Source organism: Mus musculus, chromosome 8 (genome assembly GCF_000001635.26).
Source record: "Mus musculus strain C57BL/6J chromosome 8, GRCm38.p6 C57BL/6J".
Taxonomy (NCBI): Eukaryota; Metazoa; Chordata; class Mammalia; order Rodentia; family Muridae; genus Mus; species Mus musculus.
In genome coordinates, this window is record NC_000074.6 from 105,680,979 (window position 1) to 105,703,499 (window position 22,521).

The 22,521-nt window shown below is 53.6% G+C and overlaps 4 protein-coding genes and 1 long non-coding RNA gene across 33 annotated transcripts in view; 3 read left to right on the forward strand and 2 right to left on the reverse strand.

Annotated features, from left to right (window-relative positions):
- Ctcf (CCCTC-binding factor) overlaps window positions 1–1,944 on the forward strand; it is a 46,449-nt gene extending 44,505 nt beyond the window's left edge. For 7 of the 9 annotated variants that reach the window (XM_030243280.1, XM_030243282.1, NM_181322.3 and 4 more), the window contains one exon: window positions 457–1,944. In XM_030243280.1, the coding sequence (XP_030099140.1) occupies window positions 457–641 (185 nt within the window). In that variant the 3' untranslated portion in view covers window positions 642–1,944. The remainder of the gene's footprint in view (window positions 1–456) is intronic. The other 2 variants (XM_006530646.4, XM_006530647.3) reach the window with 1 other exon arrangement.
- Window positions 1,278–5,242, reverse strand: Gm33578. The gene is made up of 2 exons (XR_387987.3): window positions 5,183–5,242; window positions 1,278–2,834 (listed from the first exon to the last, which is right to left on the reverse strand). It is a non-coding gene; the product is annotated as a predicted gene, 33578 (long non-coding RNA).
- On the forward strand, window positions 5,032–17,217 carry Carmil2 (capping protein regulator and myosin 1 linker 2). 8 transcript variants are annotated; one of them, XM_017312739.1, is made up of 39 exons: window positions 5,147–5,335; window positions 5,582–5,673; window positions 5,768–5,818; window positions 6,391–6,453; window positions 6,575–6,699; window positions 6,806–6,897; window positions 7,092–7,168; window positions 7,280–7,353; window positions 7,487–7,562; window positions 7,646–7,734; window positions 7,817–7,911; window positions 7,986–8,072; window positions 8,158–8,270; window positions 8,366–8,443; window positions 8,574–8,650; window positions 8,746–8,850; window positions 9,021–9,090; window positions 9,205–9,286; window positions 9,400–9,496; window positions 9,579–9,636; window positions 9,769–9,941; window positions 10,105–10,267; window positions 10,349–10,447; window positions 11,323–11,451; window positions 11,539–11,652; window positions 11,825–11,985; window positions 12,060–12,147; window positions 12,278–12,418; window positions 12,547–12,613; window positions 13,036–13,271; window positions 14,047–14,147; window positions 14,230–14,590; window positions 14,674–14,796; window positions 15,883–15,919; window positions 16,046–16,117; window positions 16,239–16,460; window positions 16,583–16,663; window positions 16,890–16,967; window positions 17,053–17,217. In XM_017312739.1, exons 1-39 carry the CDS (start codon window positions 5,296–5,298, stop codon window positions 17,163–17,165), a joined length of 4,200 nt encoding a protein of 1,399 aa, XP_017168228.1. In that variant the 5' UTR covers window positions 5,147–5,295; the 3' UTR covers window positions 17,166–17,217. The 8 variants fall into 8 exon arrangements, with proteins under 8 accessions (XP_017168231.1, XP_017168230.1, XP_017168228.1 ...); NM_001357333.1 differs by having other exon boundaries at window positions 5,296–5,335; window positions 7,092–7,162; XM_017312742.2 differs by having other exon boundaries at window positions 5,032–5,335; window positions 16,890–17,212.
- On the reverse strand, window positions 17,177–20,250 carry Acd (adrenocortical dysplasia). Of its 10 annotated transcripts, none has more exons than NR_145825.1 (11): window positions 19,942–20,250; window positions 19,725–19,861; window positions 19,469–19,562; window positions 19,315–19,380; window positions 19,026–19,182; window positions 18,883–18,917; window positions 18,601–18,752; window positions 18,417–18,513; window positions 17,636–17,985; window positions 17,430–17,521; window positions 17,177–17,350 (listed from the first exon to the last, which is right to left on the reverse strand). NR_145825.1 is itself a non-coding variant. In NM_001012638.2 (11 exons), the coding sequence occupies exons 1-11, from the start codon at window positions 20,038–20,040 to the stop codon at window positions 17,278–17,280; spliced, it is 1,251 nt and encodes a 416-aa protein (NP_001012656.1). In that variant the 5' UTR covers window positions 20,041–20,250; the 3' UTR covers window positions 17,177–17,277. The 10 variants fall into 10 exon arrangements, 8 of the variants coding, with proteins under 8 accessions (NP_001012656.1, NP_001335278.1, XP_030099521.1 ...); NR_145824.1 differs by having other exon boundaries at window positions 19,304–19,380; NM_001012638.2 differs by having other exon boundaries at window positions 19,026–19,070; window positions 19,304–19,380.
- Pard6a (par-6 family cell polarity regulator alpha) lies at window positions 20,170–22,516 on the forward strand. 5 transcript variants are annotated; one of them, NM_001047436.2, is made up of 3 exons: window positions 20,170–20,339; window positions 21,196–21,418; window positions 21,630–22,516. In NM_001047436.2, exons 1-3 carry the CDS (start codon window positions 20,325–20,327, stop codon window positions 22,382–22,384), a joined length of 993 nt encoding a protein of 330 aa, NP_001040901.1. In that variant the 5' UTR covers window positions 20,170–20,324; the 3' UTR covers window positions 22,385–22,516. The 5 variants fall into 5 exon arrangements, with proteins under 5 accessions (NP_001040901.1, NP_001273273.1, NP_062669.2 ...); NM_001286344.1 differs by having other exon boundaries at window positions 20,170–20,308; NM_019695.3 differs by lacking the exon at window positions 20,170–20,339 and adding an exon at window positions 20,669–20,825.
- The last annotated feature ends 5 nt before the right edge of the window (window positions 22,517–22,521 follow it).

The following is a 22,521-nucleotide window of genomic DNA, read 5'->3' on the forward strand; positions in this document are numbered from 1 at the left end:
TCACAGAACAGGGGGATAACTCTGCATCTAGAACCGCCCAGTCATTTCACCTACACACAACTATTTCAGAGCAGTACAGGGTCAGAAATGTCAACTGCATCATATACTCTGTGAAATACTCCTTGTCATGTGCAGTCTAGGGCTGGATTTTTTTTTCCCTGCCCTGCATTACTATACATCCTAAATACAGAACATAAAGGAAAACTAAAAATGTTAAAGTGGAGGCCTGTGAGGTAAATGTCAGTATTTGGTATCTGACAATTTCTAGCCTTTTGGGATTTTATGTGTGGCCACTTAACGTTCGCAGGGCTGTTTTGTTTCTGCTGACTTGGGCATCACTGCTGAGGCTTTCTTGTTGCTGCATCCCATTCATTGTCAGCATCGGGAACAATGCCTGTGCTCGCTGGGGGCTTTAATGTACGTACCCTTTGTTTTGTTCCTGCCCTTCTTTGCCAGCAACAGCCATCATTCAGGTCGAAGATCAGAATACAGGTGCAATTGAGAACATTATAGTTGAAGTCAAAAAGGAGCCAGATGCCGAGCCTGCGGAGGGGGAAGAAGAGGAGGCTCAGGCAGCCACCACAGACGCCCCCAACGGAGACCTCACGCCTGAGATGATCCTCAGCATGATGGACCGGTGATGCTGGGGCCTTGCTCGGCACCAGGACTATTGGGCTGTGTTTAAACGGCCCAAATCTTAATTTTTCTCTTTTTTTTCTTTGGCTTTGGGAACGGCATAATTTTACACCATTTTACCAAACATACTGAGAACGAAAACTTCAAGGATGATGTTAGAAAAATGTGATTTAACTAGAACTTGTTTGATGTTAGCAAATCATGGAATGTTCTAAGTCTCTGAGGGTTTACTGTGAAGTGTTGAGGACAGTGTTGATGCCTAACTAGTTTTCTTAGATGGAAACAGAGACATTGAGCCCTCTCTCTTGATCGTAAACCACTCCAGAACGGCCACGGGTTTCCCAGAGTTCTATGGTCTTCCCAAGAGAATTTTTAATTGTAAATGCAGACTTGGGAAGGACTTGGACTTTTAACCTGGTTTTGCTTTTGCTTTTCCTGACTCCCTTTGCTCAGAGTCAGTTGCACACCAGTAGGATGGCATGCTACGATCAGTTTCTGTCCTGAAAGCTTTGCCTCTTTCTTGGCAAAGTTTCTGGTATGGTCAAGCTTGTAAATAACCTTTTTTACATTTTAATCTTTTCCATTAATTAAGAGGTTGAAAAGAAGTACAGTGTAAGAAAACCCAGCATTTTAATTATTTGCAAATTAAGGTGCCACAGACACAGACTTAGTGGTATGTAAATGTTGACTCGGATCACAATCATGTAGCAGAGGGCACTGGGCCTGTTGCCTGCCAGTCATGGACACCCATGTGAAAAATCCTGATTTCCAGCTCATGGAGCCAGCGTTTGAACCTTGAACAAATAAATTTCATTTATGATTTTCTCATCAACATTTTCTTTGCTCTGTTTGTAGCTGAATGTTACATTTTTTTAAAAATCTCTGTTCAAGCCAGAAGAGTTGATTATGAGTGGCCACAGCAACCCTGGCAAGCTGGGCCAAAAAATTTCAGTAGGTCAGTAATTTAAACTTCACATCTGGAAAAAAAATTATTAATAATGTGAAACAAACCAACTTAAAAAGTGATTCTTGCACATGAATTGTCACATATTATATGTGTTTTTTAAAGAGCCTCAGTCTGACTGATTTCAAACACTTTTTTTCTCCTGTGTATTGCTTTTAAGAGAGCCATCAGTTAGCTATCAGAATCTAGGTTGATGCATTTTTGTACTTAGCTGTACTGTGTGATATTTTTCATTATTTTAGGATGCCAACATGAGACCTGTAATAAAATATGTAATGGGGTTGAAGGCTGGGGAGGAGGATCTACTGCTGTACAGCTAATAAATCATAACGGATTAACAGGCATTCTGAAGACTCCGTCTTTTGGGACTCCTATTTGTCCAGGTCCCATGGGGGCCTGTGCACAGCTGTCTTCTGCAACAGACAGGAGAGAGATGGTCCTAGCAGGTGATGGGCTGTGGAATGCAGCCCACTTCAAGTTGTGTCCCACAAGGGTGTGGGAGTAGGGAAGTGCGTGGCTATGTAGCCCCTGCTTCCGTGATAGACCTGAAGTCTTGCTGCTCTTGTACAGCAAGTGTCACCAGAGATGCTGATGGGAGAGAGCCTGTGCTCTTGAGATCTGCTTAAGGAAGGCTTAGGGTCCATCTCTGTTCTTAGCCAGGCCCAGGGGAGTAGAGAGAAGCTTGGTTCAACCTTGGAGAGATAAAGAGCATTGGTAATGGTAAAAGGGCCTGAGAGCAAGCTCAGGTAGTAATTCTTGTTCCTTAGCTGTGTGCATATGTAACAGAAAGTCCCTTTAACAGAACAGCTAGCTTTCACCTGCATCGTCAGCATGGGTATTCAAATTACCTTAAAACCTAAGAGTACATCTGTCTTGGTGGAAAGGCTCGGATAGGAAGTGAGGTTCTAATGAAGACAAAGACAGAATGGTGCTCTTGAACGACTCATGCTTCCTCTCTTGTGTGTCCATTAAACCCCTCAATATCAGAAGTCAGTCATCACTGTTAGGTCAGTTACTGAGCCTGCGTCTATAATCTGTAACGTGTACCCTACCCCTGGCCTGTCTTCAGCCCGTTTGCACCTGAGTGAGCCTTCATTGGTTTTATTTAGGTCCTCTTGTAGTAAAACCCACCTGTCGCGAGTTAAGTCTTGCCGATGCACCAGGGGCCCTCATCCCGTGTTCCTCAGCAAACAGTTGATTTGTTCTGTTGGGAGTTCCGCCTTCACCTGGAAAACTGTAAAAGAGTGGTGTTGGTTGGTTTTGTCACTCCTCCACAGGCCACTAACCCAAGGCATAGAACTAATTCAGTGTAAATCTGGCCTTGGTCTTGAGGGTGCTTCTACTTGGGCATTGCTATAGCCCTTTGGCAGTCAATCATTTTAACCAGAAAAAAATCCCTGTGGGGTAGGTTTTCTCTATTTTTGACATCGCAGAGTTGCCATGGTAAACAAGACACACATCTCAAAGGAAACATTGAAGCCGGGCATGCTAGCACACCACTACAATACCAGCACTGGGGAGGAGGAGGCAGCAGTTCCAAGGCTCTGTAGCTCCCACCATTCCATCTACTTGGAAGTGAAGCAGAAAAGATCGCTACAAGTTTAAACCCAGCATGGACTACTTAGTACCCGGCAGCCAGGGATGGCAAGACACTATGCCAACAAAAAGGGGACTGGAGAGATGACTCAGTGCTTATGAGTACTTGCTGCTCCTGCAGAAGACTGGAACTTGGTTCCCAGCACCCACTGCAGACAGGTCACAACTACCTATAGGTGACCTGATGCCCTTCCGGGCTCTGTGGGCACCCATACACAGATACACACACACACAAAATTAAGTTCTGAGAATAATTAGTGTCAAAAGCTTCCAAAAGACTAGTGAGGTTAGGTGTCAAGAAAAACTCATTTACTTTGCTTTCAAAACCCACATTCTTCACAATAACGTGCACGAGAGTAAATTTTGTCACCCTATAAGTCATTTGTGACTTCAGATGGCCTTAGAGTTAAATTTCAGGCTCGGGCTAAGAGGCATAGGGGCCTTCTGGTTCTGCAGCTCTTTTGTATCAGCTCCAGCGAGGCCGTCCCTGTCGGCCTTTATATGTCATACCATATACTTGCCTAAGTGTCACTGCCTTCCTCCAAGTTGTTTCTCCTTTATATCTACTTTCCACCTTCTATGTTTCGGTGGAAGTTGGCAAGTCGGCAAACATGTTAAAGGGCTGTCGCTTCACAGCACAAGAAATTGAACTCCGGTTTCATGTAGATAAATACTACTGCCATTAGCCATTTTATTTTGAAGACACGGGGTCTCTCTGTGTTGTCCAGGTTAGCCAGAAAGTCCTGGGCTTAACATGAACCAGAGTGACTGGGACTTGGTGGAGAGGGTCCCGCTTAGAGGACACTCCCAAGTCATCCTCTGTCTGGGAAAGGTAGAGATGGGACAGAAGCCTAAGAGATTATAATACATAGTTGCTTCTGCTCTCCAAGACTTTGTCTTTCTCTTTTGCTGAACTGTGGGTAGGGCAGTTAGAAGTGGGATTTAATGAAGTCTGTGGGGTGGGGGTGTGTGGGTAAGATCTGAATCAGCCCCTTTTGTAGGGTAGCATGCTTCTGGCTAGTATACTCATCCCAGCTCTAGGCTCAAGTGAATCCTCCCTGAACTTCAATGCAGACAACCTGAGAACACAAATACCAGCACCAGCCTTCAGTGAGATTCAGGTCATAAATTAGCTACAGATGTTCCCAAAGAGCCCGCATCTAAATGAGAGGAACCTGTTACAAAGGATTATGGCTAATCTGGTTTTTGAGACAAGGACTATAGACCAGAATGACCTCAAACTCAAGAGTCCTCCTGCCTGGACCTCCCAATTAAAAGCAGGCACCAACCATGGTCCAGTCAAAAAGTCTGGCACACCTCTAAAAAGTGCAGCCCAGGCCGGGTGGTGGTGGCGCACGCCTTTAATCTCAGCACTTGGGAGGCAGAGGCAGGTGGATTTCTGAGTTCGAGGCCAGCCTGGTCTATACAAAGTGAGCTCCAGGACAGCCCAGGCTACGCAGAGAAACCCTGTCTCGGGGAGAAAAAAAAAAAAAAAAGGGTGCAGCCCAGCCTCTTTTCTTCCTGCCTGTTTTTACAGTGCTGGGATTACAAATAGGTTGCCAGACTCTTAAATTCGTATCTGAGCAGGGCAGAACCTTGGGTGGTGGGTAATTTTTACTGCACAGAGACACAACTGCTCTGGCTTCCTTTGAGTTACTCCAACCTACCCAACCTGTGTCTTGGGATAGATCAAGTTAGTTAGGCCTTTGGCATCCCCTGGAGGGTGGCGTCCCCTGGTGTTTGCGCCCGGGACTACGGGGCAGGGTGGAAGTAGGGCACCAGGCAAGGGGTGAAAAGGCAAGACCCTCTCCCCTACACACCACACCCATGAGTACCCGAGTACGCGGAAGGAAAAGTCCCTGAGCGACAGCAACAGTCAAGATTCGACCATCCTCCCACAACCTCCCACCCGGGGCGAACTCAGCCAACGAAGCCGGGGCGGGGAGGGGCCGGGCCGGGGGCGGCCTGGCAGGAAGAAGCGCGTACCTTCCGCTGCAGGAGGAGCAGGTGGCTGCACTGCTGCCTGGGCCCCTGGCTTCCTGTGTACGCTCCTGCCGGCTGCTTTTTCCCGCCAGAGCTCATTGGGCCGTCCCGGCCCTATGGCACAGACCCCAGACGACATATCCTGTGAACTGCGAGGTAAGCCCTGGGAGCCCACCTGGCCATGAAGAGCCTGACTCCAAACCAGACCTCTCCTCTCGGCGCCTTAGGGAACTTGACCAGGGGTTTTTGTTCTGGAGGGAGGGCCAGTGCCTAAAAGTCCGCTTCATTTCTTCCTAGCTGATCCACACATGAATACCTGGGCACTCAGTCTAGCACAGACCTTGGGCACAGAGTGGCCCTAATAGAGGAGCCAAAGTCACCCAGTAGACTGTCTTTCCACAGGCGAGATCACCAGGTTCCTGTGGCCCAAGGAGGCGGAGCTGCTGTTGAAAACCTGGCTTCCCCAGGAGGGTGCCGAGCAAAGCCATATCCTGGTATGGTAGCCAGGAGTGAAGCTCAGGACAGTGGCCAGACCCTGCACAAAGAAACTTGATTTCCCTAGAGTATTAGTCTTTTGTCTCCCCCCAGGCACTGCTTCGATGGAGGGCATATTTGCTGCACACCTGCCTTCCCCTGAGGGTGAGTCCCAGGCCGGGCCAACACCCCTTCCCCTTCAGCAAGGGACTGCCTTGCGCAGCTGTCTTCTTTGCCCATGCTGGCTTTTACTTTCCAACAGCAGACAGGAGGGAAGTCTGGGCAGGTCTAGCTCAGGATGCCACAAAATCATGGGCTGTGGAGAGAGGACCTGGGTTCAATTCTCCCACCACCAGGTGGGCTCACAAGTGGTTGGAACTCTAGTTCGAAGGCACCCACCACCGTCTTCTGGCATCTTTGGGAACCAGGCACACAAGAGTGGTACAGAGACAAACATGCCAGCAAACACCCAATAGTACAATTTTTAAATTTTAAGAACAAGCTAGGAGGTGGTGGTGCACGCCTTTAGTCCTGGCACTAGGGAGACAGAGGCAGGCAGGCCTGGTCTACAGAGTGAGCTCCAGGACAGCCAGGTCTACACAGAGAAACCCTGTCTCAGGAAAGAGAAAGAAAGAAAGAAAGAAAGAAAGAAAGAAAGAAAGAAAGAAAGAAAGAAAGAACGAACTAGGCTCAAGAGAGTAGCAACAGTCAGTTGGAATGACTCTGATGCTTTCCAGGTGGACTGTACATTCAGCTACCTGGAGGTCCAGGCCATGGCACTACAGGAAACACCCCCTCGGGTAAGAAAGCTGGACCCCAACTTGAACATACACTCCGCTTGATCATTTATTCCTACACATATCACTCTGAATGGACAGCGCTTCCACCACACAGGGATCCAAAAGGCTCCTCCTTCCCCAGGTCACCTTTGAGCTGGAGTCCCTGCCTGAACTGGTCCTGGAGTTTCCCTGTGTGGCTGCCCTCGAACAGCTGGCTCAGCATGTAGCTGCTGCCATCAAAAAGGTCTTCCCTCGCTCAACCCTTGGGTGAGGCTTAGAAAATCCAAGGGGTGGGGCAGGGCCTCAGTGAAAGCTTTTCATCCTTCAAGGAGCTAGAAGTCCCTTTTGCCTCTTCTCCTTATCCCCTGCCTAGGAAGCTATTCCGGAAGCCCACACCCTCGTCTCTGCTGGCTCGACTGGAGAGAAGCCATCCCTTAGAGTCCACCATACCCAGCAGTCCGTGCGGTGAGGGCCAAGTCAGAGCCGCATAAACCTTCCAGTTTGCCTCCATGCAATCCTAGTCTCTTGGTATTGGGGGGGCTCCCCAAAGTGAACAGGGCCACTTTTATCACTGCCGCCATCTACTATGGGGCTGACCTTCCCCTGTCTCTGACTTAGTGCCTGTCTGTTTCCCTATCACTCCCCCGACACCTCTCTAGGTGGCTTCTTGGAAACATACGAAGCTCTGTGCGATTACAATGGCTTCCCATTCCGAGAGGAGATTCAGTGGGTGAGGGTAGGGCCCTTTTGGGGGAGTTCTGGGGATGTTTGACGCCCCTTGTGTGTGCTAAGCCCCTCTACCCTTTGTGGCCCCAGGCTAGCTGTGACTTTTTTTCTTTACATCTAGGATGTGGACACTATCTACCATCGCCAGGGCTGCCGCCACTTCTGCCTTGGAGATTTCAGCCACTTTGGCAGCCGGTATGAGGCCAGCCAGGATTGGGAGGCGAGAACTCCAGCACCCAAATTCCTAGTCTGTCTGTAGAGGGGGGATGCTGACTGAGCCCTGTGTTTGGAAGGCCCTGAGCACTGCATTTTCTCTTCCCCGCGATAGAGACCTGGCTTTGAGTGTAGCTGCCTTATCTTATAACCTGTGGTTCCGGCGCCTCTCCTGCGAGGACATGAAGCTGGTGAGAGAGTACACACAAAAGGGAGTGCCAAGGGTGTAAGGGTCAAAGTTCAACCTGATGAGTCACGACCCTCTTGCTCTCAGAGCCTGGAGGTCTCAGAACAGATTCTGCACATGACGAGTCAATCTTCCTATTTGGAGGAGCTGGTGTTGGAGGCTTGTGGTCTGCGAGGGTGAGAGGCCTGAGCTGGGCGTGGGAACCTGTGATCTGCGGAGAGACTGGGAATCAGTCTTAACTGGGGTCTTGGTCCTCAGAGACTTCGTTAGGCGACTAGCCCAGGCCCTGGCAGGACATTTTAATTCTGGACTTCGGGAGCTCAGCCTGTCTGGGAACTTGCTGGATGACAGAGGTATGGCAGAATCTGGGAGACCCAAGGCAGCCGAGCCGGAAGAGGTGAGGTTCACAGAGCTGCTCTGTCCACAGGTATGGCTGCACTCAGCAGACACCTAGAGCATTGTCCAGGAGCCTTGAGGAGACTCAGCCTAGCACAGACAGGCTTGACACCTCGAGGTGGGTGGGACTGGGGAGGGTTGGGAGGGCTCGAGGTAAGGTGAGCATGTCTTGATACTCAGCCGCTCCTCCCACCCACCACCAGGAATGAGAGCTCTAGGCAGGGCACTGGCAACGAATGCCACCTTTGACTCTACCCTGACCCACCTGGATCTTTCTGGGAACCCTGGGGCACTGGGACCCTCACAGGATAGTGGGGTGAGTAGCAGTTTTTAAAGTCAGAAACTGGGACGGCCGAGTCAGTGGGATGCCAGATCCTTAGGCAACCCCTGCCTCCCTCTCTCCCTCCGTAGGGCCTGTATACTTTCCTGAGCCGTCCTAACGTCCTGGCGTATTTGAATCTTGCAGGCACTGACGCCACGCTAGGCACGGTAAGAGTGTGGTCATGGGGGATGCGTGGCAGGGCTTGGCTGCGCCTGAGCAGGGAAGGAAGGAGAGCGGAGCGTGGCAGAGAAAGCCAGGGCTTCTGGAAGGTTATCGCTAATACCACCTTCCTCTCAGCTCTTCACGGCCTTAGCTGGTGGCTGCTGCTCCAGCCTCACCCATCTGGAAGCTTCAAGGAATATCTTCTCTCGCATGTAAGGGGCACCAGGCAGGCTCGGAAGGACGAGGCTTGAGGGTATCAGCTCCCCTGAGCGTAAATCCCACTTCTGCTCTCCACCCCTCACCGCAGGAAGTCCCAAGCGGCACCAGCCGCGCTGCAACGCTTCCTTGGCGGTACCAGGATGCTACGGCACCTGGGCCTGGCGGGCTGCAAGCTGCCACCTGAAGCGCTCAGGTCAGTCCTCCCGTGCAGTCACAACCTTGAGCAGTGTCTCTTGACCTCTACTGCCTCACCCCTCTATGACACCCATAATCTTTCGTAACCCCAACCTGCCTGGCGCTTATTCGTTCGCACCGAGTCCCGTGTTCCCAGATCTTGTCACCTGTGTGTTACCCCTCTCTCAGGGCCCTTCTAGAAGGTCTTGCACTCAACACTCAGATCCATGATCTGCACCTAGACCTCAGCGCGTGTGAGGTAGGTACCCGGTCCTGGTTGTGAGCTGAGAGCACGTCCACATTATTGAGAGTGAGGCTGGGAGGCCTTCCCTACCCAGGCATAATCCTGAGTGCACCCTACCTCCACCTCCAGCTCCGCTCCGTGGGTGCCCAGGTGATACAAGACTTGGTTTGTGATGCGGGTGCCTTGAGTTCCTTGGATCTGTCGGATAATGGTGAGGCCGCCAGGGAACCCATCCATCCATGCTCCTGTTATTTGTACCAGATCCCCAGGGTGGGCACCCTGACCTGGTAGGAGTGATTTGTGCATCACTCTGGTTACCCCTAGGCTTTGGCTCCGACATGGTGACACTGGTGCTTGCCATCGGGAGGAGCCGGTCTCTGAAACACGTGGCCCTTGGAAGGAACTTCAACGTTCGGTGCAAGTGAGTCCCAAGCTTCCCCCTGTACCTCTCAAGAAGGACTGCATCACCCATTTAGTTCCCTAACAGCAGCCCCTTTCCACAGGGAGACCCTGGACGATGTCCTGCATCGGATAGCCCAGCTAATGCAGGATGACGACTGTGTGAGTTCACAGAGCCCTGTGGGGGGTCCTCAAGCAATTAACGTCTTGTAATGCTTCTTATGTATATTCCTTCAAACCTTCTTTGCTGAACCTGAGCCCATGTATCCATCAGTGCCTTCCTTTTAACCCCAGCCTTTGCAGTCACTATCCGTGGCTGAGTCGCGGTTGAAGCAGGGTGCCAGCATCCTGATCCGGGCTTTGGGCACCAATCCTAAACTGACAGCGCTGGATATCAGTGGCAATGCCATAGGGGATGCTGGGGCCAAGATGCTAGCCAAGGCTCTACGCGTCAACACCAGGCTACGGTGGGTATGATCATGATAAGGGCTGGGACCCGCAGGAGAGGGCAAGAGTTATATAATAGACGGGTGTATGGGTTTAAGGTATACATGGTGATGAGACAGGTGATTGGATAAGGCCAGAGGGTTGGGCGGGGTTCTGCCCCTGCTGAAGCCTGGTGGGGCCCAGGTCTGTGATCTGGGACCGGAACAACACATCTGCTCTGGGCCTGCTGGATGTGGCGCAAGCCCTGGAACAGAACCACAGCCTCAAGTCCATGCCGCTGCCACTGAATGACGTAACCCAGGCTCATCGCAGCCGGCCAGAACTCACAACTCGAGCGGTCCATCAGGTGGGGGTCCGCGCTTCTCTCTGCCCTTTTGTGTGTGGTGACTCCACCCCCTGGCGTTTCTCACTATCTCTTTGACTGCAGATCCAAGCCTGTCTCTGGAGGAACAACCAAGTAGACTCTACTTCGGACCTCAAGCCCTGCCTTCAGCCCTTAGGTCTGATTTCAGACCACTCAGAGCAGGTTAGTGCCCCTTGCCCTAATCTTGAATACCTGAGCACCTGAGTCAGAGTCTGACTTTTCTGAGCCACAGTGCTGAGTTCTATGTCTCAAACAATTTCCTTTTCTTGGTCACCGTTCTTGAAACAGCTTCCCGTGTAACATTTGGCTGCTTTAAGGGTTTAAATAGGCTGTCCTTGCTGTAGCCTCTTTATTCGACTTCCTATTTAAGGGCTAACCTCTCTTTACTGACTGTGTGGCTAGCTCCAGCAGTCCTATCTCTGGCTTTAATTTCCTTTCATTAACCCATCTTTTTGTATTATTCTTACCTCTGCATTCCCAAGCCTCAATTCTTTTGTTTGGTTTTGGTTTCTTGAGACAGGGTTTCTCTGTGTAGCCTGGGATATCCTTGAACTCCCAGAGATCTGCTTGCTTCTGCCTCCCAAGTGCTAGGATTAAAGGCATGTGCCAACACTGCCCAGCCCAAGCCTTGATTGATTGATTGATTGATTGATTGATTGATTTGAGACAGGGTTTCTCTGTGTAATCCTTGCCGTCTTGGAATTCACTCTGTAGACCAAGCTGGCCTCGAACTCAGAAATCCGCCTGCCTCTGCCTCCCAAGTGCTGGGATTAAAGGCGTGCGCCACCATACACACACACATACACACAACTGTTCTCTGTATGGATGGTTAAGGTGACATCTTTGAAATCAGAGTGACCAAAGCTTCTTTCCTTCCTGTTTTAGGCCTGGAGAAAATAATCAAGTGATCAGATAGGGTTTCCCTCACAGTTTGTCTTCCTGTAGGAAAACCTTGGAAGGGAGACAGGCAGAATCGGGGAGACTGATGAGAAACAAAGGGAGGACTAATCCATGACTCCCTCCTGCCTGCCCCCCAGGAGGTGAACGAGCTATGCCAGTCAGTACAGGAGCATATGGAGCTGCTGGGCTGTGGGGCTGGGCCCCAGGGTGAGGTTGCCGTGCACCAGGCTGAGGACGCCATCCAGAATGCCAACTTCTCTCTCAGTGTAAGCACCCTCTTTCCTGCTCTGAGGACCTTTCCGCTCCCAATCATGTGCCAGTTTGCAAGTCCTTTTGTTCCTTGGCCTCCCCAGATCCTCCCCATTCTCTATGAGGCTGGGAGATCCCCAAGCCACCACTGGCAGCTGCAGCAGAAGCTAGAGAGCCTCCTGGGTCAGGTGGGCGAGATCTGCCGCCAGGACATCCAGGTAAGATACTAGTCCTGCCCCAGCCGCACCTCCCCATGCAGGCTTGACCCTCATTCCACACGCTTGTCTGGGATAGGCCCTTAGTCAGCAGTGGTTTAATGGGAACTCACACCTTCAAAGCCAAAGGGGCTGGGTTTTGGCATACTGCTAACATTTTGTAACCTTTGCCCAGGACTTCACTCAGACCACCCTGGATACCACAAGGAGCCTCTGCCCACAGATGTTGCAGACACCTGGCTGGAGGAAGCAGCTAGAGGGAGTTCTGGTGGGCTCCGGGGGCCTCCCAGAGCTGCTTCCGGAACATCTGCTGCAAGATGCCTTCTCTAGGCTGAGGTGAGCAAGCCCAACTGGGCTGGGCAATGCTGGACAGAGACAGCACACTAATCCTCACTGTCTCCTGCCTTTAGGGACATGCGCCTGTCAATCACTGGGACCCTAGCAGAGAGCATTGTGGCTCAGGCTCTTGCAGGTCTTCATGCAGCCCGAGATCGACTGGTGAGGGGGAAGCTTTGAACACATTTCATAGAGTAACTTGTTTAACCCTCACGGGCAACCCTGAAATGACTTCTGGGGTCATAAGCTAGCTACTTAGTTCTGCCTATCTTTGGGTGGCCTGGTATTACAGGTGGAGAGGCTAACTCAGCAGGCACCAGTGACCATGGCCCCTGCTGTACCACCACTGGGTGGAAATGAGCTCAGCCCCCTTGAGACTGGGGGATTGGAAGAGCTTTTCTTTCCCACGGAGAAGGAAGAGGAGAGAGAAAAGGTGAGTGTCTTCAGAATTTCAAGCCTAGGACCCCGGCTGGCTTTCTCCTTCTTGCTCTGGAATGTAGAAGGTGAGGAGCAGGTCTGGGTCATCCTAACCCTAGACTGAGGCTGTACCCATCCCACCAGGATGAGAGTTCTTCATGGAAATGGCTTGAGCCTAGTAACTGTTTTCACCTGGTCTCCTCCCTTCATGGTAAGTCAGGCCCTGGAGTAAGAGAGTTTAATCCAAGTGGACTGAAGCTCTGTTAAATCTGGACACTCTTTCAGCCCTGTCCCGGGTGTACCCTAGCCCTTCCCCGAGCCAAGCCAGGAAGAAAGCCAGAGTCAGCTGTTCTCAGAACCCTGTGGGACCAGAACAGAATAACACTAAGACACCTCCTTCCCTACCTCCTCCTCCCCTTTCCCTAACCCCAGGACGCGCATGCTTGGCGGCTGCACAAAGTCGCGCGCACTCGGGGCCGCGCTCAGCACCACGGACAGCGGCGACTGGGGGAGGGGCGGGCGGCGTAGCCGGGCCCCTCCCCGCGCCCTGGGCGGGTCCCCGCCGCCCTCCCTAGCTCCTCCGCCACCTCCCCGGGTTCGACGCTCTGTGCTCTTCTGGTGCTTTTGCCTCAGGTGCTGCTGAGGAAGCGGAACGGGACCCCGAGCTGGCAGCTCCGGGGGAAGATGCAGAGCCGCAGGCTGGGCCGTCTGCACGCGGCTCTCCAAGCCCCGCCGCCCCGGGGCCACCCGCCGGCCCTCTGCCTCGCATGGACCTGCCACCCGCCGGGCAACCCCTACGCCACCCAACCCGAGCCCGACCGAGACCACGTCGCCAGCACCACCACCGCCCGCCGCCGGGGGGCCCCCAGGTAAGTGCTTCCCTTCCCCCTCGCCCCTCTTGAGGGTCATGGGTGGACCATTCACTCTTCACTTGAGATAGAAGACTGGAAGATGGGTTGTGGAGGCCCAAGGCCACCGGATCGCGCTCTATCATCTTTCTGGCCACCCTCATACTCAGGCCATGGCAATAACGGGCCATGGTGTGTGGCTTTCCTGTGAGGAGCTACTAGATGGTGGACCCCCTCCTTGTAGTGGTCTGCTCTATGGGTGAACATGCGAGAGCGGATGTCCGCCTTGCCCTCCCTCTCCTAAGGTTGCTGAAAAACACTGGGCAGCTGGACCGCGGGACACTCCTGCGTCTGCTGTGTACCAGCGGGTGGATGTATGTGTGGGTTGGGTACTGGCAAGGGTAGTGGGCACTGGCAGAAGGAGAGGAGCAGCTGGCCTGAGGCCCCCTGAGGGTCTGACGCAGCAGCGGCGCCACTGAGCCGGGATGAGAGGCCGGGTGGTGTGGTGTGGAGGTGGAAGGTTAGGGTACTGCAGGGAACTGTTGGGAGTAGAAGGGATGGCATATTTGCAATGTGCGACCCATAGGTGTTTGCTTAGTGACAGCCAGGTGGTTCAGGGTATAGCAGCCTCTGGACTGGGTGGGTGCGCTGTGACAGCAATGAAGAATGAAAGCCAGAGTGGTACAGACAGTCTCCAGCTCCGGGATGTACTCAGGCCAGGCCACTGGGAAGGAGAGGATGTCTAGGAAGAGTCACAGTTCCCAGTCCTGACTCCTAACCTCCCAATGTCTCCCAGGTGCCCCCAGCCCTGCTTCAAGAAGGAAATGGGCTCACTGCTCGCGTGGATGAGGGTGTGGAGGAGTTCTTCTCCAAAAGGCTGATCCAGCAGGATCACTTGTGAGTGAGGGTCGGTTGACTGGGGGCGGAGGAGGGTGGAACATCCCCGAGTTTCTTCACTCACTGATGGTTATTCCTACAGCTGGGCCCCAGAGGAGGATCCAGCCACTGAGGGTGGTGCCACTCCTGTCCCCCGCACACTTCGAAAGAAGCTGGGTACGCTCTTTGCCTTTAAGAAACCTCGTTCAACAAGGGGTCCGCGACCTGACCTGGAGACCAGCCCTGGAGCAGCAGCTCGAGCCAGAAAATCCACACTTGGGGATCTCCTGCGACCACCGGCCCGTCCAGGCCGTGGTGAGGAACCTGGAGGGGCGGAAGGCGGCACCAGCAGCCCTGACCCTGCTCGCAGAAATCGGCCTCGGTACACGCGGGAAAGCAAGGCCTACTCCATGATCCTGCTACCTGCTGAGGAGGAAGCAGCCGTGGGTACCAGACCTGATAAGGTAAGGCCAGGGGCCGGGGCTGAGGCTCCTCAGGAACAGAGAGCAGTGGGGTTCTCTCACCACTTAGGCATCTCTGTCCTCAGAGGCGGCCTCTGGAACGGGGAGACACAGAACTGGCTCCATCTTTTGAGCAGCGGGTACAAGTGATGCTACAGAGGATCGGCGTGAGCCGGGCCAGTGGGGGTGCCGAGAGCAAGAGGAAGCAAGTGAGTTGGGGGTGAACTGCGGGGGCAGGTGGCATGTGGTAATCTGTGGGTGACATATGTGACCAAGAAGGGAGAAACACATGGTGGGAATAGATCTAATTATCAGTTACATGTTCTCATCCCTCAAGAGGCAAGGAGGAGAACTTTCTTCCTTCTTGCTTCTGACCTGGTTCAGATCTTCTAGGGTATAGGGAACTCCTTTTTCTGAAGAAGAAATTAACAGAAATTTGACCTTGTTTTACCTGAAAGTTCTCCAGGAACTTCCTTATCCAGATGCCTTATGTTTTTTTTTTGTTTTAATATTTATGTGAGTACACTGTCCCTGCCTTCTGTCTTCAGACACACCAGAAACTAGCATTGGATCCCATTACAGATAGTTGCCGGGAGTTGAACTTGGGTCCTCTGGAAGAGTAGTCAGTGCTCTTAGCTGCTGAGCCGTCTCTCCAGTCCCTTTATCCAGATTCCTAATCCCGCTGTGAGATCTCACAGGACCTTGGTACTGGCCACCTTAGACCTGTTTTCCTTTGAAGCCTCACTTGGCCATTGATTTTTATTCTCTGACTGTCGGGTCATGTACTGGATTATACAGGCTCCTTTCCAGCCTTCCCTGACACCCTTCCATGGTCACCCGGATAACATTACTACAATCATGGTCTTTATTAGGAACTACACCTCTGTATGCCATCCATTTAAATAGCTTTCCAGGAAGAACACATGCAGTGAGACCTGGCCTGAATGTAGTGATGTTAAAGTGTGGCAAGTCATAGAACTAATTATCTGCTGGATGTGGCGGTAATCTCAGCATTCAGAAAACTGGGGCAGGAGGATTGCAAGTAAGACTAGCCTGAGTTGTCTACAGCAAGACTATCTCAAAAGCAAAGTCTACCTGTCATGACCAACATGAACATTTTTGCATGTTAGCTATCTGTCTATCCCAGACTGTAAGGTCAGAGGGTGGAAACTGGCTTTACCATGCTCTGGCCAGCCTATGCTATGCATTCTGTAGCTGGGTTTTAACAACATGGACAGAGACAAGGCTAGGGTCAGGGCGGCAGGGCTGCTGCCTGACTCATGTGTTTCCTACAGAGTAAAGACGGCGAGATCAAGAAGGCAGGCTCTGATGGTGAGTAGGACCCCACCCGGGACAAGGAGATATATGTTGGGGAACAAGGTGGCCTCAGATAACCCCTAAGGCTCCCTCCCTCCACCACTAAGGTCTGACACCTAAGCCTCTAATCCTTCCTTGCAGGTGACATTATGGACAGTTCCACAGAGACCCCTCCCATCTCAATCAAGTCCCGTACCCACTCTGTGTCTGCTGGTGAGTGAGGGCCACTGGATATGTTAAAGGAGGTGCAAGGGTTGGGAGGGGATCGGACTGTTGCTCAGAACCATTCCACAGACAGGCTTGGGTGTTAGCTGACATTGTCTTCTCTACCCAGATCCCTCATGCAGACCTGGGCCAGGAGGCCAGGGGCCTGAGTCTGCCACCTGGAAGACATTGGGACAGCAGCTGAATGCAGAGCTCAGAGGCCGTGGTTGGGGCCAACAGGATGGTCCAGGGCCCCCCTCCCCATGTCCCAGCCCAAGTCCCCGAAGAACCAGCCCCGCCCCAGACATCCTGAGTCTCCCAGAGGACCCCTGCTTGGGCCCTAGGAATGAAGGTAGGTAGGCACCCCACTCCTAGGCTAGGAACCCGACTCATCTGGGAAGGCCAAAGGTGGGAGGCGAAGGCTGGGTGTGGGCGGAGTATGGGAACGTCCTCTGACATCTCGGCCTCCTCTAGATGGCCAGCTGAGGCCGAGGCCTCTTTCGGCAGGCCGGCGAGCAGTGTCTGTGCATGAGGACCAGCTCCAGGCCCCCGCGGGTGAGGGAGACCCCTCTGCCTGTGCTTGAGTGCAGGAGAAAGGGGGAGGTGGGCTCGATCGGTCTTGGTCCTTGGACAGCGCCACCTCCTGAAGGCCCACCTCAGCTAGGGTGGGAGGACACTTGCTGGACAATCTATGGGCGTAGCATGTGCATGGTTTTGCGTGCACTCAAGGTGGACCAGAGGGTTGGGGACAGCCAGTGAGTTTTTTCTGTATCCTTTTTAGAACGGCCCCTCCGGCTGCAGCGCTCCCCTGTCCTCAAGCGTAGGCCGAAGCTCGAGGCACCCCCATCCCCAAGCTTAGGTGAGAGTGGGCACGGGCCAGCTGGGATGCTGATACGACTGCTCAGTACAAGCCTAGCATTGTTTCTCTCCATAACCCTTCACAGGCTCTGGCCTTGGATCCAAGCCTCTTCCTCCGTACCCCACAGAACCCTCCAGCCCTGAGCGGAGCCCTCCCTCCCCAGCCACAGACCAAAGAGGCGGCGGCCCCAACCCCTGAATCTCTCTCCTCCTGCCGCATGAAATTATTTTATTAAAAAACTTGAATGAAACAGCGTGGAATACTGTCTGTCCGTCAGCCCATGTGTCCTCTGCTATGTCCCAGTGACTCCTCATACCTGGGTTAACTCAGACTCTGACTCCATCACTATATTCAAGGCCCAAGCTACAAGCTGAGGAGAGAGCCTGGAAGGAAACCACACCCAGAGGTCAGGGTTACCCAAGACTGGTGACCAACACGGGCAAAGCCACCCCAAACACTCACCTGGCAGTTTGGACCTGGGTGTGGAGGGAGGCAGAGGGTGTCTCGTATTTATACTGGAATGCAGAAGTATCACGATGCCTCTCTGGGGGTTCCTGGAAGGGGTGAAGTATCTCAGAGAGTCCAGTAAAGACCACTAATACCACCCAAGTCTACTCTTAGCCCCTGTCCACACTGTGCCCAGTTTCCCTTCCAGTTACAGTCCTCACCCACACAGAGCAGAGCTCCTGGGCGCTGGTTCTTGGGAGAAGCTGCCGTTTCTTGAAGGAGCACTGGAACTCCAGCTTAGGAGCCTGAGCTCTGGTCTCACAGGACTGGTGTGATCTAGGGGCAGGGTGAAGGGGTGAAAGACTGGGGCTGCAGTTCAAGAGTAGGGAGCTGGGTGTAGAATTGCAGGGTGGAGAAGTGGGGGCCTGAGCTCTTGGGGAGGTTGAGCCAACAGCTGGTGGAGACTGGGAACTGTCCATCTGCCCAGGGTCCGATGTAGCCAAGGCTGACAGAAGGCTAACGCTGGCACCACTTTCCTCCAGGGGCATGTGGCTGGGTGAAGCGGAGGTTCCTGGGGGAAAGGAAACGGGGTGTGAGCACAGACCTCTCTGCTCAGGACAGCTGAGTGCCTGCGAGTGTTATACAGCATTTCACAGCCTCTCCACAGTCAAGTAATCTGACCCAGGGTACTGAGTGCTTATAGCCTGAACCAAAGGAACTGGGTGAAGGACAAAGATGAGTCCCTGGATGCTGGGCAGTGGTGGCACACACCTTTAATCCCAGCACTTGGAAGGCAGAGGCAGGTGGATTTCTGAGTTGGAGGCCAGCCTGGTCTACAGAGTGAGTTCCAAGACAGCCAGGGCTACACAGAGAAACCCTGTCTCAAAAAAAAAAAAAAAACACCAAAAAAAAAAGGTGGGTCCCTGGCATTCTGGAGAGAATCATCAGTACTGTGGTGGGCTCTGAGCCCCCCCCACCCCCCTGTCCCCATTCAGTTCTTACCCCGAGCCTTCTGACTGGAGCCTGTAGAACTCAAAATCTGCTCCTCACCCTCAGGGATGTGCAGCAATGAGCCAGACACAGTGAACACAGCTTTTCCCTGCGGGACACGAGAGAGGGAGAGAGCTCAGCATGGCAGTTGCCTAACCCTCCCTCTGAAACCTCCCAGAAAAAGCCCAGCACTGACCAAGGCCTGGGAGCCAGAGGTGATCCAGTCGGTGAGGGGGGTGGTTGTACAAGGACCTTTCAGCACCAGGCAGCTCTTAGCTAGACACACTAGGGCTCCCCGATGATCCTGGTCCTCCCTCACCTCATCCAGAAGCTGGGACAGGGTTAGGCCTGGGGCCAGCATTTTAGCCGAAGGATTGAAGTTGCAACAAGAAGGAAGGGTAAGTGAGAGATTTCAGTGACTTACTGAGGAACCACAGAGGGAGTTAGGTAGGGTTACCGGGGAAACCCCTACCAGTACCTGCACTGGAAGAAGCAGACTCTGAGAGGTGGTCCCTAGAGAAACAGTGAAGACTTCTCAGGGACAGCTCTGATGCCAATCTACCCAGCTCTGCCACCCGTGACCATACCGCGCACAGCCTCAGGGCCCAACCCCAAACTTACTCAAGACACTCATTGAGTTTTCTCTGCACATCTGAATCCTGATTGCTGGGAGAAAGAGGAGGGTGGTAGGTGATCAGGGTTATTGATGCCCATCCCTCTCACCTGAAGATCTATGCCAAGTGCGCGTGAAGAGACAAAAGGTGGAAGCTTCATTTAACTGTTTTGTTTTGGGGAGAGGAATATGGAGAGATTTAGACTGAAGCCCTCAGGACTTCAGCCATGCGAAGCCTGTAGTCTGCCACTGAGCTACATCCCCTTCCCTTAAAGGGACCACTTACCAACCAGTCACCTGTATCCGGGGCTGCTCCGTGGGCAGCAGGTTAAAGCGATCCACCTGGAGGTAGAACTCCGCAGGCTGGAGGAGTTGGGGAGTGGTGTCTCAGGAGTGGTGACAAAGAGCTAGGTACAGTAACCAACCCGCCCAAGTGAGCCTTACCACTCACCGCATGGTCCTGAGCCACCTGAACGCGGAGCCCGCAGGCCTGCAGTAGCAGGAGCCGGCCCTCGGTCCCGCGGAATCCGAGCTCCTTCTCCTCCCTGCGGCGAGCACAGCCCTCATTGTCCAGAGCACAGGCACAAACCCCCATACGCCTGGGGAATGAGCTTTCCCCACTTCTCCAGTACCCGCCCACTTCAGGTTCAATGCCCCACTAGCCAGCTGGCCTCCCACCTTCCGCTGACAAGTAGCACTTCTCTTACCAGTCGGAGGTGTCGATGGCGTTGCGCGTCACCACGCATCGGACACTGTGGGTTCCGTCTGACACAAGTAACACGGCCCCGGTGTCAGGTGTGTCAGGGGCGGAAGAAGGGCCGGGAGTCTCCGAGTCCTGGAGTACCTAACACAACAGTAGTGGCTAGTGTCAATTCACTCCCGCCTTCTCTACCCGGGTCTCTGGGATCTGAGCGACCTGCTTACCTTGAGCAGCTGCCCGGTTCGTGGACTTGACAGTGTTTCTGAACCTAGGATCAGCTCTCGAATCCAGGGCTGTAGGGCCAGCAACCCTGAATCGGACATTAGCAGGGCGGCACCCTGGGCGACCCCCAGGAAAGGGTCTTCCCGCGAGCACCGCCGCTCCGCCTCTAGCGGGAGAGGAAGCACGTGACCGCCAGGCGGATCCTAAGTTTGAGACTCCGCCCCCCTCGCGGTTCTGCGCCTGCGCAAGCTCTTCCCGGGTCCTGCTGACTGACCTAGCTGCTGGCTGATGACAGTTTATTCTTACCGGGGCATCTCTCTGAGCCCGTGAGCTGTTCCTCAGTACAACTCTAGAGCCGGAAAGGAAAAGGCAAGGACTAGATTGGATGAGAGCGATCCAGGTTAGGAGGCTGCAGCAGAGAATGGGGCCTGAAGCCACTTTGGCTCTGTGTAAGACCTCCAGAATTTTCCTAAAATGTTGCCGTAGTTTCCTTTACAAAATGAAAATGACAGCACGGACAACTTAATAAATGTTTGTTCCCTCATTCTGCCTTCGGATTGGTCGAGTCCTTTTTGGGACGCTCGAACCATAGCGTAATGACGTAAGAACAGAGAAAGCCCTCTCTGCCTCCGTCTCCGTTTCCTAGGAAACGTAGACTCCACGTTTCTCGGTGTCGCGTCCCCCTTGACGTCATGGTTTGGGTGGGAGGGCGGGGCGAGTGCTACCGCCAGGGGCGGGGCGGCTCGGGCCAGCGGGCCGGGCTGTGCACCTGCGCCTCGGCGGGCTGCTGTGGGGCACTGTCCCCCGCCCGCCAGGCCCTGCAATGGCCAGGCCGCAGAGGACTCCGGCGCGCAGTCCCGATAGCATCGTCGAGGTGAAGAGCAAAGTAAGGGCTTCTCTGGTCTCGGCTCTAGCCACTGCGCTAGGGCTCCTAATTCCCTTTCTCTCCCTTATTAGTTCCTTGGCTCTCCATCACCTCTTTCTGTCCTCCATCCTCCGTCCTATTCTGCTTTTCTGTCTGCCTCCCCTCATCGCATCCTCCCTCCCACTACGGACTTCCAGAGTCCCTCTGTGGCCTGGGTATGTGGAGAGCAAGGGAAAGACCTTGGACAGTGTCCCTTGTACTGGAGCTGAGGTTTAAGCCTAAGGCTGCAGCTGTTCCAGCAACCTTTCCCTCTCCTGACAGCCTCAGTGCTGTGGTGAGAAAGGGGCTTGGGATGTCCTGACACTCCGTTCCCTTTCCCTCCCGCCTCCAGTTTGACGCCGAGTTCCGACGCTTTGCACTACCCCGCACTTCGGTGAGAGGCTTTCAGGAGTTCTCGCGATTGCTGTGTGTGGTACACCAGATCCCTGGCCTGGACGTCCTGCTTGGCTATACGGATGCTCACGGTGACTTGCTGCCCCTCACCAACGATGACAGTTTGCACCGGGCCCTGGCCAGCGGGCCCCCACCTCTGCGCCTCTTGGTTCAGAAACGGGGTGAGGATGGGGTACAGTGGGCAGCTTTCTTGGGTTAGGGTGATAGGACAGGTATATCAGGGTAGATCATACCCAGGGCCCCCAGGCTTTATGTTCTGTAGCCTCTGCCCTTGGTCTGACCTCCAAGTAGCAGGAAAACAGTTGACATTGTCCCTATCACAGGCCCAATTGGGAGAAGTCTCTAATCTTAGTCCCCCCCCCTCTCCTGCAGCAGAAGGTGACTCGAGTGGCCTGGCTTTTGCCTCCAACTCTCTACAAAGGCGCAAGAAAGGGCTCCTGCTACGACCAGTGGCACCTCTGCGCACCAGGCCACCCTTGTTAATCAGCTTGCCCCAAGATTTCCGCCAGGTGTCTTCAGTTATAGATGTGGACCTACTACCTGAGACCCACCGACGAGTGAGGCTGCACAAACATGGTTCAGACCGTCCCCTGGGCTTCTACATTCGAGATGGCATGAGTGTTCGCGTGGCTCCCCAGGGCCTGGAGCGGGTTCCAGGTATCTTCATCTCCCGCCTGGTACGTGGGGGCCTGGCTGAGAGTACAGGGCTGCTGGCGGTCAGTGATGAGATCCTTGAGGTCAACGGCATTGAGGTGGCCGGGAAGACCTTGGACCAAGTGACGGACATGATGGTCGCCAACAGCCACAACCTCATCGTCACTGTCAAGCCTGCCAACCAGCGTAATAATGTGGTACGGGGGGCATCTGGGCGTCTGACAGGGCCTTCCTCTGTAGGGCCTGGGCCTACTGATCCTGACAGTGACGATGACAGCAGTGACCTGGTCATTGAGAATCGCCACCCTCCCTGTTCTAATGGGCTGTCTCAGGGGCCCCTGTGCTGGGACCTGCAACCTGGCTGCCTACTTCCTGGTGCTGGCAGCTCTCTGCCCTCCTTGGATAGCAGAGAGCAAGCCAATTCTGGCTGGGGGAATGGCATGCGAGGTGATGTTAGCGGATTCAGCCTCTGACAGGCAAAGATGCAGCCCTTGTCACTTTAGGCTGCGGGAACATGGCCTGGACTTTCCAGCTGGGTAGAGAAGATTAGCTTGCTCACAGAGCCCTCTCAGTCTGGTGAACATTAAAGGTTTTCTACAAATGTAGATGT

Coding starts and splice junctions, on each gene's coding strand:
- Carmil2 (XM_017312742.2), top strand. CDS start 5,296: ATGGCACAGACCCCAGACGACATATCCTGTGAACTGCGAG. Junction 8,651..8,745: donor AGGAATATCTTCTCTCGCAT/GTAAGGGGCACC, acceptor CCCTCACCGCAG/GAAGTCCCAAGCGGCACCAG. Junction 13,272..14,046: donor CGCCGCCGGGGGGCCCCCAG/GTAAGTGCTTCC, acceptor AATGTCTCCCAG/GTGCCCCCAGCCCTGCTTCA.
- Acd (NM_001012638.2), bottom strand. CDS start 20,040: ATGTCCGATTCAGGGTTGCTGGCCCTACAGCCCTGGATTCGAGAGCTG. Junction 19,071..19,303: donor CGGATACAGGTGACTGGTTG/GTAAGTGGTCCC, acceptor TCTTTCTCCCAG/CAATCAGGATTCAGATGTGC. Junction 18,918..19,025: donor AAACTCAATGAGTGTCTTGA/GTAAGTTTGGGG, acceptor CTGTTTCTCTAG/GGACCACCTCTCAGAGTCTG.
- Pard6a (NM_019695.3), top strand. CDS start 20,763: ATGGCCAGGCCGCAGAGGACTCCGGCGCGCAGTCCCGATAGCATCGTC. Junction 20,826..21,195: donor TCGTCGAGGTGAAGAGCAAA/GTAAGGGCTTCT, acceptor TCCCGCCTCCAG/TTTGACGCCGAGTTCCGACG. Junction 21,419..21,629: donor CCTCTTGGTTCAGAAACGGG/GTGAGGATGGGG, acceptor CCTCTCCTGCAG/CAGAAGGTGACTCGAGTGGC.